Consider the following 16,916-nt stretch of genomic DNA (forward strand, 5'->3'; position numbering starts at 1 on the left):
CCACTTTCAGGCCAACCAAAAGTGAGTTGTCTTAACTCTGGGTATAAAGGGACTCTACCTGAAGGAAAGTTGAATAATCCTACAGCATTCTGTTTCACAGGGCTCATAAATGCATCTTAATGCATGCAAAAACTATTCATGTATTCTTTGATTTTTGGTGCAGTCATCAGGCAAAGTGTGCCTTGAAGTGGAAGATGAAATTTATTAGTGCTACAACGAAACCGATTTGGGGGCATTCAGTTTTTTATGCCGGACACCTCACAATACTCTCAAGAACATTGGGTTGAAAATAAATTTAAAAATTAATCATTTCTAAAGATGGCACAGTGGTAAAGAAAACTCTAGTTCTGCTTCCCTCTATAAGATGCAATTTTTTTATCTTTAACTTAAGAATGCTCTCATAGAGCTAATTTTGGACTTTAGTTGGGAGTTTTTTGCTCCAAGAGATGTTGAGTCAACCGTCCTGAGCTGTTATTTCCCCCATCTTATTTGCCTGAATCCATTACAATTTTTTTTAGTTTTTAATAATACACAAAGAAAATGTATCATGATGCACTGAGTAGGTAAAGATCCATTTAAGGTCCTGTTGGGAGACTCATTTCCTGATGGCTGACAGCTCAAGTTAAAAGAAAAAGAACCATTGATGTGCGTTGATGATATGTATTTGTCAGAACATTTTCCATATTAAGGCAGGGAACAAATTATAGTAATAGATCAAAAAATCTTGAAATTATAAAATGGTTAAAGAAAAAGAAGGAAAATCAGGCACAATGCAGATAGATTCAATGAGACCATAGAACAATTACAGAGCAAAGAGGATTGAAAAAAATATAGGTTTCCTCTCATTTTAATCAATTTTTTTATATTAGTTAGAAATTTCAAGAATGGAGCAGTAAACTTCTTTGATTATGGAAAACTACTTTCCATGTCAGCAATATTTTTACAAACAACTTAAGTGATTGTGGTCTTTTAACTTCGGAACTACTATAATATTGTATGTTAGGAATCTGAACATTTGGAAAGTGTAGTTTGTGTTCAAAGTCGGCCAAGGGTTGTAAGAATTTGAAAAATGTAGTTGATTTTTCTAATTTTTGGCACTATTATAATTGATACATATTGAATTTGTTTCAGGAGAGATAAAATCCGGATTTCATGCCTTCGGAAACAGATTAAGCAATCTTGAGAAGGATGTTGCGTACCTCAAAGCGACAGCAAAATCAGGCGGGCTGATCGGCAAAGCGCCAACAAAGCTCCGATAATTAGTCTCGCTAATTTATACCCTGCAGGCCTCCCGTGCAAGTCCTCTGTGGAGGTTGAGGCTCTTGAGAATTTCTTGAATGAAAACGCAGACACCAGGAAGAAGTTTGTGAGTATTGATTTATTTAAGTATCTCTTCTTTTAAGTATCTGATCTTCTATTTGCTCTCCTAATGACACACTCGTATTGTACTTTTGTTTTACATGAGGAGGAAGAAATCTGAGAGGCCTTGAAACACCGAAGGAAAGATGTCATACGAGTGTGAAAAGTGTTTTGAAAATTCTAACCGATTTTATTGTTTGGTTATTGAGTAATCGGGTAGAAACCAGCCCTCTCTTTGAGTTTGTTTTCTGTGTTTTTACCACATGAGAACCTTGATCGCAGCTCAGTTCATGCTAATACTTCAAGTATTAAGTATGATGATGCAGAGATGAAACGTGTCAATGAATGTTTTTTGTTATGTTTTTGTTTTTTGTTTTGATGCTGTGTTGAGAAATAAACTGCTAAGTAAGGAAAATTATTAACGTGAATTGTCTAAAAGATGAGTTTTTGACACTTTCTTTTCCTGAAAAAGATGTATATTTGAGTCAAGAACATGATGTTAACTTGAATTTGCTACACTCTAAATTATAACATCAAAATAATTGATCATTGTTTGGTTTGTTTCGTTAGTTCCAGGGTCTGTTGCAGCTGGGAGGGGCAAAGCCCGGAGATATCATCAGAGAAGTACTGAGAACCCTCTTGAGTAATTGAGCAGCCAAGGAATATAGCTACCAAGGGGAGGGATCGAACAACAAGGCGTTTCAAACTCTGCTGATACATGACATAGCCCTGCGTAAGTCATACTTTAATTTTTCCTTTCCTTGGAATAGACCTCATTTGAGAGATGTTTCCTCATAATCTGCTTAGCAGGAAAAGGAGGGAGGGGCGAGCAGTTGAGTGTGAAGTGAAAGGTTTCATTCGAGCATGAGCTCTTGCATTTGAAAACTTAAAGTATAAAGTGCATCGAATGAAGCTTTGTATGTTTTTGTTAGGATCAATAAAATGAAGGAACAAAGGCACTTTTCATGTAGGTGTGGAACATGACAGCTGATCAAACTCGTCAGTCCATGATTTTAAGTGCTGAATAATTAATTGAAAATGTGTAATGATTGGAATTTTTTGTTTAAGTATAGTTACTAGATGATAGTAGTTACTGATGTGTCAGAAAGTGCCAATCTTAAAAATAACATAACTGTATTGAAGTGCAAATATTGTGTATACACAAGTATACTGTCTAATGCCCTCCTACTTATATCTTCCTTTGTTTGTTACAGATGTTGTACGAGCAAACCCACAATTTCATGATTATACAGCTAGTGCATTCAGGGAATTAGTAGAAAACTGGCTGAGAAATGCGAGCAAAAGGCTACTTGCTGAAGGGAAGAAAGTCCCTCGAGGACCTCAAAGAGTGCCAGATTATGTATAATTGTCGTTCAGTTTCAAATCGTATTTTATAAGTGTGTATTTGTGTATATATATTTTTCCTGTCAATAAGTGCTGTAGTCAATTTTTTCTTCTTCTTTTTTTGTAGTCTTTTTATAGTTGTAGGTGTGTGTATAGTGGCAAAGTATTTACTTGCAAATAATCTTATATTTTTATCAAATAAAATTCCTAAAAGTATGTGCACTCAATCATAGTTTTTCCCACTACATGTCTCACTACTTGAAAGTAAGCTCTTTCAGCACTATTTACATTGTTCATCTCTCTCTAGATTTTCAGATCATACGTTATTTTGGCCCCATACGATATAACTTTCACAATAACTTGAAATGCTGGAAGTCAAGAAACAGCTTAGAAAACAGTGTGTTATGGGTTTGATTGTTCAAATGTGTGGAAGAGGTTTTACATTTAAATAACTTTCCCCTTTTTTCTGTAAATTTTATCAAAATAAGTTCCAAAGATAATCGTATGGTGTCGAAATCGGACGGAAATGTAGCACAGCAATTAGCCGCTTTGATAAATCGATGCTCCCTGATTGTCTACTTTTTCGCTTGCATGACTGCTGGACTCGAAATCCAAAACAGTACTTTTTTTTCCATTGCATACAATGAATTTAAATATAATTAGATACTATCATTAGCTACATCAATGAGCCATTTTGGAAAGTTGATGACCCCTGATGGTCTGGTTTTTATTTATATGGCTGCTTGACTTTAAGTCCAAAATAGTATTTTTCAAATTGCAAGCGTTTTAATCAATCAATCTTCAGTACAATTTTTATTTTTAAAAAAAAAAAAAAAAAAAAAAAAAAAAAGTCTGTCGTTACTCTCTGTGAAGCATTTTGAAGTTCTTTTTTCTTTTTTTCCAAATATAAAATTTCTTTCCTGTTATATGGTAAAATTGGACTTGAGCATTTGCAGTTTGGAAAATACTATTTTGAACTTAATGTTAAGCGAGCACAAAACTGAGTAAGTAGACACTTTAGGGATGAGCAAGTTTTCAAAGCGGCTACTTGCATAGAAGACAACATCTTTTTTAATAATCATGGTTTCCTCACAAGGAATGCTCGAGAAAAATTCGTTCTTTCCTTTTCTAAAAAATCTTTAACAAATAAGGGAGAAGGAGTGTAGTGGCATGGAAGAGGCTTGGAAAAAATAATAATGTAAATACCCGCACTAACTTGGAGACCTCTTACATCCAACACTAGCTGCTTCCTAATTTAAAAAAGTCCGAAATTAAGAATTAACTACAAAGAAAAGTAAATGAACGGATTTTTCCCATGCATTTCTAGGGAAAACATTAAGATTGCACGGGTCCGACCGAGATTCCACGGGGCCCTGAGAGGAACCCGGCTAAACCCGCGCCAGCGATGTCTCTCCGCGGCCTCTCTTGGTTGCCCGTGGGAGCGGTCTCGGGAGGCGTGCTGGACACTCTCTACAACCGGCTAAATTCGCGGAACTACGAGCAGGTAGAATCTCTCTCCCGCGCGCGTTGGAGAAACCTGATTTTTCTTTGCGACACGCGCAGGATGCGGGTTGGTTTCCAGTCTTGCTAACTGGGTTGTGTCACTACAAAATTTAATTTGGGCTTGATACTTCAAGAAAAGATGGAACATTGGATAATTATTGAATATTCCAAATCACAAAGGCCTTCACCATAAGCTTCCACTGCCTCTTCTATACTCTGATTAGCACCGATATACTATCATAGCGGTTGTAGTTTGCAAATCTTACCTCACTTCAAAGGTAAGATGATTAACAAATTTTGTATTAAATTATATGTTTGGAAGAGCATCGCATTACTTGACAGGCTTATAAAAGTATATTTCTTAGACTTTGTATTTGAAGAAAACATTTTTCTCTTCATCTTGAATGTACTATTTACCTAAGTGTACTTTGATCACTAATCAAACGCCTTCTTACCTCTTTTCACAGGCAGAAAGAATGGCCTCTGTTCTGTTTACTTCCCCTATATTGTTACGCTAGAAGAACACGCTGATGGATTGGTTATAATCAGGTCAAATTGGATTTCCAAAGAGAGGCCCAACTACTGTTTTTATCCAACTAAAGTCAAAGACATGACGAAATATTTGCAGAGGCGTGAAAATGTCAAACCCAAGACAACACAAGTGGAAAATGAAGAAACTCCTCAAGATGAAGAAACCCCTGAAGATGTAGTTAATACGTGAATTCTATATTTCATACACACATTTCTTATGTAAATTTCATTTGAGTTAGGGTAGGTACGCAAGAGTACGCATATTTTGGTTATTAACCATTTTTTGGTCTTTAATTTTTTGTTAAACCTGTAACCTTTCTAATGTGTATTTGTACCTACACAAGATTCTTGCCATTTTCCATTACTGTATATATTTCTGTGACGTTTTTATTTTTTCGTTAAAATACAAGTGTTTGTGTTCACATTTCTTATGTAAATTTCATTTGAGTTAGGGTAGGTACGCAAGAATACGCATTTTTTGGTTACACCTGTGACCTTTCTAATGTGTATTTGTACCTACAGAAGATTCTTGCCATTTTCTATTATTGTCTATATTTCTGTCATGTATTTATTTTTTCGTTAAAATACAAGTGTTTGTGTTCACATTTCAAATATGAATTTCTTTGTATAACATTTCAAAGTACCATTTTTCAAATATTTTATCATCCTCGCATCAATTCAACCCTTGCACTTTTCTGTCTGTTTTTTTTTTTTTTGCTGGGAAAATTTTGGGATCTCGAAAGCAAAAATCCAAATTAATTCATTCCAACGTTTCCACATCCTATTTTGATTTTAGGTAACCCTTTTTAGGAGCAGTGACATGCACTGCACTTTGATTAATTTTTCAGTCGTTTTTACAATTTTTGTAATTACAAGAGGGCACCAAAATCATCTGGTCATTTTATGATACAATCTTACAATTTCATGCAAACATTTTCATGATACGGTTTTTGTTGCAGCAACCTCCGAGGAAGCATTCACCAAGACGTTATACTTCGTGGAACACTCTGGAGAATCGCAGGCTTCAGAAGTAGAAGCAGAAGGACGTCGGAAGCGGACAATCACTCTACCTGCCAGATTCGATACAAGCGATGATGAGAGTTCCCAACCAATGAGGAGACAAGCAAAGAAGCCGCCATAGAAGAATGATAGTAGCCATCAAGTAATTTTAGCACCTGCGAGTACAACACTGCCCTCATTCCCGCAACCACCCTGTAGACCCCTAATGCCTAGAGTGATAGACACAAACTACATCAGAGAACTCTTTGAGACACCAGAAGAACTGAGAGACACTTTTGCGTCTTTAGAGAACTCTCAAGATGACGATGCCAAATACTTTTCAGGAGGAGAGGACCAAAACAATTTACATGATGACCTCCATGTGAGAAATGAAGAAGAGAACAGACAGGCGCAGGTTGATGTTGAAGTAGAAATCTCTGAATTGAATGTAGAAATCCCTCTTACTTCGCAACTGCAAGTACAGAATGTACAACCGCAAGCTACATAGAAGCATTCACCAGGATGTTATACTTTGTGGAACACTCTAGAGAATCACAGGCTTCAGAAGTAGAAGCAGAAGGATGTCGGAAGCGGACAATCACTCTACCTGCCAGATTCGATACAAGCGATGATGAGAATTCCTAACCAATGAGGAGACAAGCAAAGAAGCCGCCATAGAGGAATGATAGTAGCCATCAAGTAATTTTAGCACCTGCGAGTACAACACTGCCCTCATTCCTGCAACCACCCCGTAGACCCCTAATGCCTAGAGTGATAGACACAAACTACATCAAAGAACTCTTCGAGACACTAGAAGAACTGAGAGACGCTTTTGCATCTTTAGAGGGCTCTCAAGATGACGATGCCAAATACTTTTCAGGAGGAGAGGACCAAAACAATTTACATGATGACCTCCGTGTGAGAAATGAAGAAGAGAACAGACAGGCGCAGGTTGATGTTGAAGTAGAAATCTCTGAATTGAATGTAGAAATCCCTCTTACTTCGCAACTGCAAGTACAGAATGTACAACCGCAAGCTACATAGAAGCATTCACCAGGATGTTATACTTTGTGGAACACTCTAGAGAATCGCAGGCTTCAGAAGTAGAAGCAGAAGGACGTCGGAAGCGGACAATCACTCTACCTGCCAGATTCGATACAAGCGATGATGAGAATTCCCAACCAATGAGGAAACAAGCAAAGAAGCTGTAGTAGCCATCAAGTAATGTTAGCACCTGCGGGTACAACACTGCCCCCATTCCCGCAATACCACCCTGTAAACCCCTGATGCCTAGAGTGATAGACACAAACTACATCAGAGAACTCTTCGAGACACCAGAGGAACTGAGAGACCCTCAACTTGAGAGACTCAGCTGCACCCTCAACTTTCCAGCAGCAAGCAGAAAATGATCACAGAAATGTTTCCTATGAGGAGGAAGAAATCTGAGAAGCCTTGAAATACCGAAGGAAAAATGTCATATGAGTGTGAAAAGTGCTTTGAGAATTCTAACAGATTTTATCGTGTGGTTATTGAGTAACCGGGCAGATACTAGCCCTCTATCTGAGTTTGTTTTCTGCGTTTGTACCACATGAGAACTTTGATCGCAGTTCAGTTCATGCTAATACTTCAAGTATCCAGTAAGCTGATGCAGAGATGAAATGTGTCAATGAATTAATGTTCTGTTATGATGCTGTGTTGAGAAATAAACTGCTAATGCACTAACTTGGAGACCTCTTACATCCAACACTAGCCGCTTCCTAATTTAAAAAAGTCAGAAATTAAAAATTAACTGCAAAGGAAAATAAATGAACGGATTTTTCCTGTGCATTTCTTGGGAAAATATTGAGATTACACGGGTTCGACCGAGATTCTACTGGGCCATGAGAGGAAGCCGGCTAAACCTGTGCCAGCGATGTCGCTCCGTGACCTCACTTGGGTGCCTGTGGGAACGGTCTCAGGCATGCCTGACACTCTCTCCAACCGGCTAAATTCGCGGAATTACGAGCAAGTAGAGTCTCTCTCCCGCGCGCGTCGGAGAAACCTGATTTGTCTCCGCGTCACGCGCAGGATGCAGGTTGGTTCCCAGTCTTGTTAGCTGAGATGAACCGCATTATAGACTTTCATTACATTTATTGGAAACTTTGTGCAAACTTCATGTCACAAAATCAGACCTGTTTGATGTTTACCCCATTAGAGACTTCTTTTAAAGACTTTCATTCCTTTTATTGGAAATTTGGTGCAAAAGTAATTTCCAAAAATCAAGACTGGAGAACAATACAACCAAGTGAAGAAATTCATCAAATGACTAAGCAGGAAACTATGAATCACTCTTTAGGCATACTCCACACCGTAAACATCTTTTCTTCTTTGATTTATAATCGTCATTTGACATCTGTGTGCTGAGTCCTTTTTCACAGTTTTCATTGCAATATAAGCAACTGCATGCAGCATTTAAAACCCTTCTAGTGTTTTCAGAAGGCTGAGAGACATATTTCTTATCTGAAAGAAAAACAAAGAATAAGGATAAGAGATATTGAGATCAAAATGAATAGAGATCCTTAGTTCTTGTTTATTTATCTTAACCCTCAATGGCATCCCTAGTAGCATGATTCACTTTCCCCTTCCTAACAAACGTATAAGGAATTAATACCGGTTATATAATCACCATTTTAACTAAAGTTTATATATCGTGTATATAAGTTTTATATAAAATGCCCATGAAAATAATTATTCATATTTTCAGAAGATAACGTTTATATAAAATTTATATAATTGAGGAAGGGTTTTTATAAATTTTCTTTATACGCATAGTATCCTTTTGCTTAATTTGCTTATTATAACTGTTATATAAATGACCTGAATGACTTTAACGTAAACCTATCTCATTTTCATGAATGATGATGATGATCTCATTTCAATGAACACCCTCGACTCTCAGACTGCGTGGGATAGGTATTATTAGAGGTACTAATGGCTCCGAGACGAGTTAAAAGGGGATATCTCGGCACACAATCCGAGGAGCCCTGTTACCTCAGTTGGTAGCGTGTCTGGCTCATAACCCTGCCCAGTTAGACAGCAATATTTTAAAAATATTGAAATTTAATATATTTTTAAAATGTTTTTCATGTATTTTTAAAATATTTTCAAAAGTACTTTTGAAATACAATCAATGAATATTTTTAAAACATTTTAAAAATATATTAAAAATATAAAAAATTAAAATTTTTAAAATAATATTTTATAATATTTTTAAAGTATATCATAATTATTTTTGTTAATATTTTAAAAATATTATTAAATATTATTTTAAAAATTTTGATTTTTTTTAAAATGTTTAAATTAATATTATAAAAATTTAAAAGAAAAAAGGAAATGATAATAATAATAAATAAATAACATAAATACATCGACATAAATTCAAACTAGAAAAAGGCCCAAATAATTAAAACTGGAAAAAGACGCAATTATAAAGTTAAAAAATAGAGAGAGAGAGAGAGTTAAAAAAATGAGAGTTAAAAAAAATAGAGAGAGTTAGAAAAAATGATAGTTAAAAATCATGATAGTTAAAAAAAAGAGAGAGCTAAAAAAATGAGAGAGAGTTAAAAAAAATGAAAATGAAAAAATTACATCATGAAATAAAAAACAATAAATAAATAAATAATAAATAATAAAGTCTGGTAAAATATCATAAGAATCCGTCAATAAACAAAATATTACGGACTCAGAGGCCTGCGATAGTTAAGAGATTGAATTTAGGGGCCCATTCATATCAAGCCTGGCTGGTCTGGTGGTAAAGTACTGGACTTCGGATTGCAACTCCATCCCGAAGCGTGGGTTCTAATCCCGACTAGGACGGCGCGGATTTAAGGTAAGTCACAACTCTACGATGATCCACCACCTGGTAGTAACGCATATGAAAACTTGCACACTTCATAACTAGAGTGCGCTACCAGCCAGGAAGAATAATGAAAATTCATTTTATACACTCTTTGAATTTGGTTATATAACTTTTATACTAAGGGTTACATAATAAAATAAGTTTTTTAGTAAACTTTTAACTAAAAAACTTTACATCCATTACATAAACAATGAATATTCTTTAGCTTGTGGTTATTTACGGTTTATACTTTTAAAAACAAATTTTTTATATAACTCTGCTACTAGGGATAGTGTTACATTTGTAACGACACATTTTTTTTCTCAAATATTAAACTATTTCTGTATGGCAAGATGTTCCAAATTTTTGCAACGTTTTTTTCATTTTGAAAAAATGATTAACCAAATTTTGAAATTTTGAGGAAAATAATTTGTGAGTCTATGTTTTTACAAAAGCTACAGCATAGATTTGTGTCCCACAGAATCCAAAACCCAAAATTAATTCATACCCCGGAGGATTAAGAGATACTAAAATATGTTGGTGGAGATTCCTTGTCAATACTGCTGTACCAACAGCTGAAACATGGATCATTGGTGCCACAGCGACAGCTGAATCAATATTTGTTGGTGCTGAAGTGACGGTTTAATCATTATTTTTTCTTAATAACTTTGAATTTGCATCATTGTCTTCGGCCGAATGAGAAACATGAAATTAACAATAGAAAAAAGGAATGTAATTTAAGAAATTACAAATAGTTTAATAGCTTAAATAGTTAATAAGTAATATAATAGTAATAGTTAAATAGTTTAATAAATAGCTTAATTTAAGAAAAAATGTTTCGAACTTTTTTTTTTTACTTTCAAATCTTAGTATTTTGAACGAAGCAGACATCTCATTTGATAGGCTCTGTTCTTTTTTGTTTAAGATCCTTACTGTTCATTTTTCTCAGTTTTCTCACTGTCTATGAAAAACCTGTTCAGAGTAACCGGCAAAACTTTTTCCCACTCAACTTGACTTTTCCTAATAGTCCTTGACCTTTGTTCCGAATCAACAGAAAAGCAAAAATAAACATAGTTTAGCCTAAAGTGCTGGCATGATTTGGAAGATATCTGAGAGGATTCACTACAGACTGGAGAAGAGCGCTGCGGGACTCAGCATTGAAGCGTCTTGAAGTTATGCCAAAAATTACAATATTGCAAAGGGGTTGGCGACGCTTTGGGCTAATAATTTTCTCTTTCTCACTCTACCCGACCTATTTAATCTCCCTGACTATTCAGGTTTTCCCGCTCACTAGACACCCTCCTACTAATGAAAGAGAGCTGCCAGGCTAAAAATTTCAGCTTTTCTCACAATTTGACCTGATATTTAAAGTTCTCAAATTAAATGAGGCAATTTTCAATGCCATCTTCCTTAGGATATCGAATACCAGAAGAGTATTTGCAGTGTGAACTGTTACATTTTCAGTGCTTTTATCTTACCTGATAATAGATTTGATGCTTTTTGAGTATATTGAGGGATCGAATGATTATCAAACCAATCTTCTGTCAATGTATTTGAATTTCTATACCTATAATGCCTGCTAGACCATAACATCGGTTGTTCATGGCAGTTACACGGCATCTGCAACAATACAAGAGTAACATTTTTAGATGGACACAGGGATGCAAACATTTTCAAGCCTTTTCTTCAAAATGTAAGGGCTCTTAAAAATATCATCAGAAGAAAAATAATAAAAACATGGGAAATTGGCATGATTGACAACCTATTTCCATTTTTTGAAATTTTTACAAGGTTTCTCTCGTTTCAAGCGACCAGTCCTTGACCAGGGCCACCAGTTTCTGGGCCCCTAAATACACAGTCCCGAATGAAAAACAAGCATGTAAGTCCATACTATTAATGGATCAAGATTTGAGTAAATTAATCAGGTTAGCCGTGCATATATTACTGTACCTCAATGAAAAAATATACAACAAAATCAATCCAAAGGACCATTGTGGTATAAAAAAAAATGAGAAAAAGAACAAGACGGTCTGTAATGTTTCTCTACAAATAGATTATCTCTTCTCGCATTTTGAATATAAAATTTTTAAAGTTCGAAAATCATGTGACAAGAGGCGCTGATAAAAATAAAAAGCTGAGCCAACTTTGGCAACAGTAGGTATTCACTCACTCTTCAATGTCTCAGGTCCGCAAACTCTCAGAAAAAAAGGTAACATCTTAATAGCAATGTAGGTACAGGGAGAAATGATGCTTCTAAATTGTTCTATGTTCTACATTATTATCCATTATCTCCTTTAAAATACGAATCTCATGCTCATATGGCTCAGAAGGTTGATTACCACACGGTTTGTAAAAAAAAGAGTAAGTATAAACTAATTATTAATTTTTCTTTGTCAAATTTGAACTTATCAGAAGATTGAAATACTTAACGCACAACTTAAAAATATTTTACTTACCATTTCACTGTCAATGAAATGGGTACTCCTAAAATTCTGGTAAGAAATCAAAGGAATATTAGCTGTCTTGATTTGTAGAGACTTTAAATTTTGACAGAAACAGCAAGGCGGTTTTGGTGAAAAATTTGATTTATGAAACAACGGATCTTGTGCAACAGGATGTTGAGTACGCTGATCGCCTAAAAAATTAGGAATATCTTTGAGCCTGTCCTGCGTTGATCTTTTGGCATGATCTCCAAAGCTATCATGGCTCCTGGTTTCACAAGAGAATCTGGAACAGTCTCCTTTACTCTTGATATAGCGACTCTCGCAGCCATGACCAGCCACTCCCTTCGGCTTCATCAAGTAGTTGCCAGAATGACCATCGTTTTTCAAAATAGGCTCCTTTGAAACAATAGTTCGCTTCAACAATCCACTTTGTTTCTTCATTGCATTTACAGCGGATGAAACAATCTACAACAAAAAGTGGCATTCAAAGTACAAAAGTCAAAATAAAAATAAGTTCCTGTCTAATTACAAAATGGAAGTAGAGGTATTTCATGAAATACACTTCTATGCAGCAGCCTGTGACAAAGACATCTCAATCATAACAAAAAAAACAAAGCCTTGGGTTTTAACTTTGTTATCAGCAGTTTTTGTTTATTGCAGATTATTACAAGTACATGCTCAGTCTCCATGAGACCTTTATGGCACATGATAGAATGCATCATTTGAAAATACCTAGGGCTATAAAAGATAACGTTGATGTTCGGGTTTGCACAAGAACTTAATAATTTCAATTTTTAGGGAAACTCACTTGCATGTTGTTTATTCCCTCAATACCAGTCGGACACATTTCGGTCTCATCGCGAGACCATCATCAGCGACTTCTCTCAGACTCAGTCGCGATGAGACCAAAAAGCGTCCAACTAGTATTTAGGTAATAAACAACATGCAGGTGAGTTTTCTTGAAAATTCAAACTTTAAAAGATGTTGATTGTCTTAATACAATCGACATATCTGTCATATTGTTCTTTGAACACTAGGGAATGACTGAGTAGATGGATAAGAGTTGCCGAGTTCAATTCTTTATTTACTTTACTTTCATTCATTTACTTTACTACCTAACTAATAATTGAGCAATGCATCCTAAGATCTGAACCTTACTTTCCATCCATCTTCACTCAGTATTCAGTAAGGTCTGAAGTAGCAAAAAATCTCAGAGCAAAAAATCCATTAAGCTGGGCATGAAAAGAGGGCCTTGGAAGTCTCTGGTAGACTTGGGATTGGGAGTAAGGCATCGTTCAGAAGGTGGAACGTTCATCCAACTTCCATGAAACAGATTTACCTTAGTTAATGCTTCTTCAACAAAACGACCAATTCTACAAACCACAATGGAAATTTCAATACCTAGTCTGATTCAAGTCCTTAGGGGCTCCTCTGCTGGTGTCCAAATCTGCCGAGCTAGGGAAAAACCCAGTATGAACATTCGAGAGTTGCCAAATTTCCACCGATAAAATGTCTATTTTCGAAGGAGGGTTATACATATTTGCCCTTGATATTTTTAAATATTTTAGATTTTAACTGTGAACAATATTGTCTGAAAAATTGGAAGAAAAATATTCATAACTTTCCTGAAAAATTTGTATTTTATAAAAGGGAGCTTGGCAACGCCTGAGGGGTCCTACGATATTCTTCCTCAACACGGCAGATAAAGTAATGAAGCAAATTTTGACCATTGCAAATGATTGTAGACTAATTGTTGCTTCAGGAAACGCTCAGTTACTTAGTAGAACTATTTTTTTACAGTTCATGATGGGTAAGTACCATCCTCTGCAGGCACATTATTGTATAATCTAACTCAAAAAAATAATAAAAGTATTTAGTGACATGGAGTACAGAACAACAAATACCTACCAGGTTAATGGAGATGTTGCATGTGTGAGGAATTTGCAATTTGACTGTTGATTCTGAAGTAAAAGTTTGCGAGAAACACGATGGTGCCACTGGTTTTCTCTGATATCAACTCCCAAACTCAAAAATAGCTCTCGAGTTGACGCCAAAATGGAGGGGATATTCCACACTATCCTGAGAGTCCACCTCTACATCAAGACAAACTCTCCATGCAAGATTAGGAGCAAATATATTAGCAGTCATGCCGTGTTTTCAGTTTTAGAGTCTCCAAATAAAGTGGCAGCCCTGTCAATGTATTTGCTCCGGTGCTCCCTATCTTTGCATGGAGAGTTCGTTTTGATGTACCTAGATGTGGACTCTCAGGATAGCGTGGGATATCCCCTCCATTTTGGTCTCAACTTGAACTTGAGAGCTTTTTTTGAGCTTGGGAGTTGATATCAGAGAGAACCAGTGGCACCATCGTGTTTATCGCAAACTTTTACATAAGAATCAACAGTCAAATCGCAAATTCCTCACACATGCAACATCTCCAATGTGAGGATAATTTATTCCTCTCATAAAATTTCGGGTGCACAAAACAAGATACTTACTGGCCTAATCCTCGCTGAGAAGTTTTTTTGACACCCTCGTCCTGTAAAAATTTGATTCTGCAGAAAGACGTTATTTTCAGACAGAGGCACAAATGGGAAGAACCGTGGAAAAATATCTACCTAAATATGAGAATAGTGTAGAATGGCCAAGGCTGCAGCACCATTTTCAATCAAATTGAAAAGAAATTGAAAGGATATCCCAGATCTCCAGTTGAACACCGATAAGCTGATAAACTGATAAGCGAAAAACGTAAACATTAAACAAACCAAAAAAATTTACACTGTTGTCTGCATGCGCACTCGAGCAATATTTTCATTGGTTCATTTGAGTTGCCGTGTGTCGGTTGTTTTGTTTACGAAAGACGAAACGTGAAGAAAGGAAGAAGAATTCTTAGAAAAGTAGAAAAGTAGCTTCAGCAGGTGCGTGTATGTACTGTTTTAATTTGAGTAATCTGGAAAAATGTAGAATATCTCATAATTTAATTATCTTACACAAATTTTTACTTCGCGTGTCGTTGATATCGTGATTGCATCCAGTCCTCTCAAATTTTTACTCTTTTTTCACGGCAAATTCCTCGCTAGAACTTCACGTTTTCAGCAACAAATTTTATAATTTACCAAATCTTTTCCTACATTTCAGAAAGCATTGAGCGGTCTCATCAGTAAGTATAAGTTATAACCATTGCTTGTTTAAGTTTGGATGGTACAGACAAGAGTCTCTCTCATTCTTTGATCAGTGACAACCTTTGCAAATAGGTCCAAGCAGAACCTCATTTTCTCATCATCCAAATCTACTCACATAATTCAATAATTTGTTTTTCAAGTGAACGATTCATTGAATCTAAGATCAAATTCAATGGTGGACTCATGTTTGTAGCAAACTAGTTCAAGTTGCTGAGAACCAGAATAAATGCAGGAGACTGGTTCCGGCGCTTGAGGATGGTTAACTTCTTGGCTTGGAACAGTGCAATCGGTCACCTTGCGTATCTTGACTATTAGGCGTCCTTTTGCCAGGCATTTTTATTTTATTTAATTTTTTTTTCTTGCCGTTGCAATATTTTGACTTCACGGCGGTGTAAGTCGGCAATCACATAACTCATTTGCAGTGTCTGTAAATCTCCGCCTCTGTTATTTATTTAAGGAGATTAAATTGACATCATTTCTTGAGGTTTTTGCAGAATTTTCTTTGCATAGAGAAGAAAAATTATGACAGTTTTAAAGAATTGCCGTTTAGTAGTTTTCTATTAAAAAAGTAAAGTATGATAGGAAATCTGCGACATTGCAAACCGAGTTAAGTGATTGCCGACTTACCCCGTCGATTTGTTCTAGTCATGAATATTCCTTCGACCATCCTTCAACTCTTTGAAATCAAAAGAAAATTGGTTAGCTTTCATTGTCAGCTTTCTGTAGACCCAAATTAATTACTAGGTATTAATAACAGTACAAAATTCAGAGTGAAGATGTAATTTATTGGAGCAGTAGAATATACTTTTGGAAGATCAACTCATTTGACGAGTATACTCGTCAGCGCTCGCTGGGACATAGCTCAGGTGGTGAGTTATAATTTGCACCATCTGTCCGCGTTGCTATGCGATTGTTTTGGTCGTGTTTTTTCATTTTTCCGATAGATGGCATTTCAAGCGCAGCAACGCCAACAGATGGCGCGATTTAACCTGTCAGCTGAGATTTGTCTGAGGCGCATATGAGGCAAATGGGTTAAAGGAAATCCAAAGGAACTAACTTAAACCTGATCTGGACTCTGAGACCCGTAAGAACACATGCACGCATGACAGGGCTCTTGTCACAATAATAATAGTTCCATCCCATATTTCAGCCCAATTCACACTATTAAACTTTTCATCTGACATAATTGAACGAAAAGTTGGATGGAAAGTTGAATGCCAATAATTTTTATTCAACTACTCTCCGTTCAACTTTCCATCCAAATGGCGGCGCCAATTGGATGGAAATTTGAACGAAAAGTTGAATGTGTCGTTTCATTCAAGTTCCCGTTCCATTTTTCATCAAAGTGTTCTTTTCTTGTACTTAGTGTTGTTGTGTCAGTGTTGTTGTTTCTAGTATCACACTATCCAACTTTTCACTCAACAAGTTGCATTCAAGAATTGAATGAAAAGTTTGATAGTGTGAATTGGGCTTTATACCTATACCTACCTAATGAAAATGTGAAAATTAGTGGAGTCCGTGCCAAATAAGTATACACACTTATAGAGTGCAACCTAAGATCAGCGGGTCGATTGTTGAATCGTTATCGAATGGACTTGATCGATAAATCCCTATCTTTACAATGCTATTTATCGATCAAGGTCATTCGATAACGATTCAACAATCGACCTGCAGCTATCC

At 36.0% G+C, this 16,916-nt stretch overlaps 2 protein-coding genes across 4 annotated transcripts in view; one reads left to right on the top strand and one right to left on the bottom strand.

Annotated features, from left to right (window-relative positions):
• Positions 1–1,705: 1,705 nt before the first annotated feature.
• On the bottom strand, positions 1,706–14,825 carry LOC109040818 (uncharacterized). Of its 3 annotated transcripts, none has more exons than XM_019056909.2 (4): positions 14,673–14,825; positions 12,070–12,522; positions 11,092–11,233; positions 1,706–8,235 (listed from the first exon to the last, which is right to left on the bottom strand). In XM_019056909.2, the coding sequence occupies exons 2-4, from the start codon at positions 12,496–12,498 to the stop codon at positions 8,054–8,056; spliced, it is 753 nt and encodes a 250-aa protein (XP_018912454.2). In that variant the 5' UTR covers positions 12,499–12,522; positions 14,673–14,825; the 3' UTR covers positions 1,706–8,053. The 3 variants fall into 3 exon arrangements, with proteins under 3 accessions (XP_018912454.2, XP_018912447.2, XP_072157386.1); XM_019056902.2 differs by having other exon boundaries at positions 14,553–14,796; XM_072301285.1 differs by lacking the exon at positions 14,673–14,825 and adding an exon at positions 13,966–14,101.
• Positions 14,826–14,978: 153 nt separating this feature from the next.
• The window catches only part of LOC109040781 (trichoplein keratin filament-binding protein), a 39,668-nt gene continuing 37,730 nt past the window's right edge, over positions 14,979–16,916 (top strand). The window contains exon 1 of the mRNA XM_019056853.2: positions 14,979–15,214. The gene's annotated coding sequence lies outside the window, so the exon portion shown is untranslated. The remainder of the gene's footprint in view (positions 15,215–16,916) is intronic.

Source organism: Bemisia tabaci, chromosome 6, assembly GCF_918797505.1.
Source record: "Bemisia tabaci chromosome 6, PGI_BMITA_v3".
NCBI classification, from domain to species: domain Eukaryota; kingdom Metazoa; phylum Arthropoda; class Insecta; order Hemiptera; family Aleyrodidae; genus Bemisia; species Bemisia tabaci.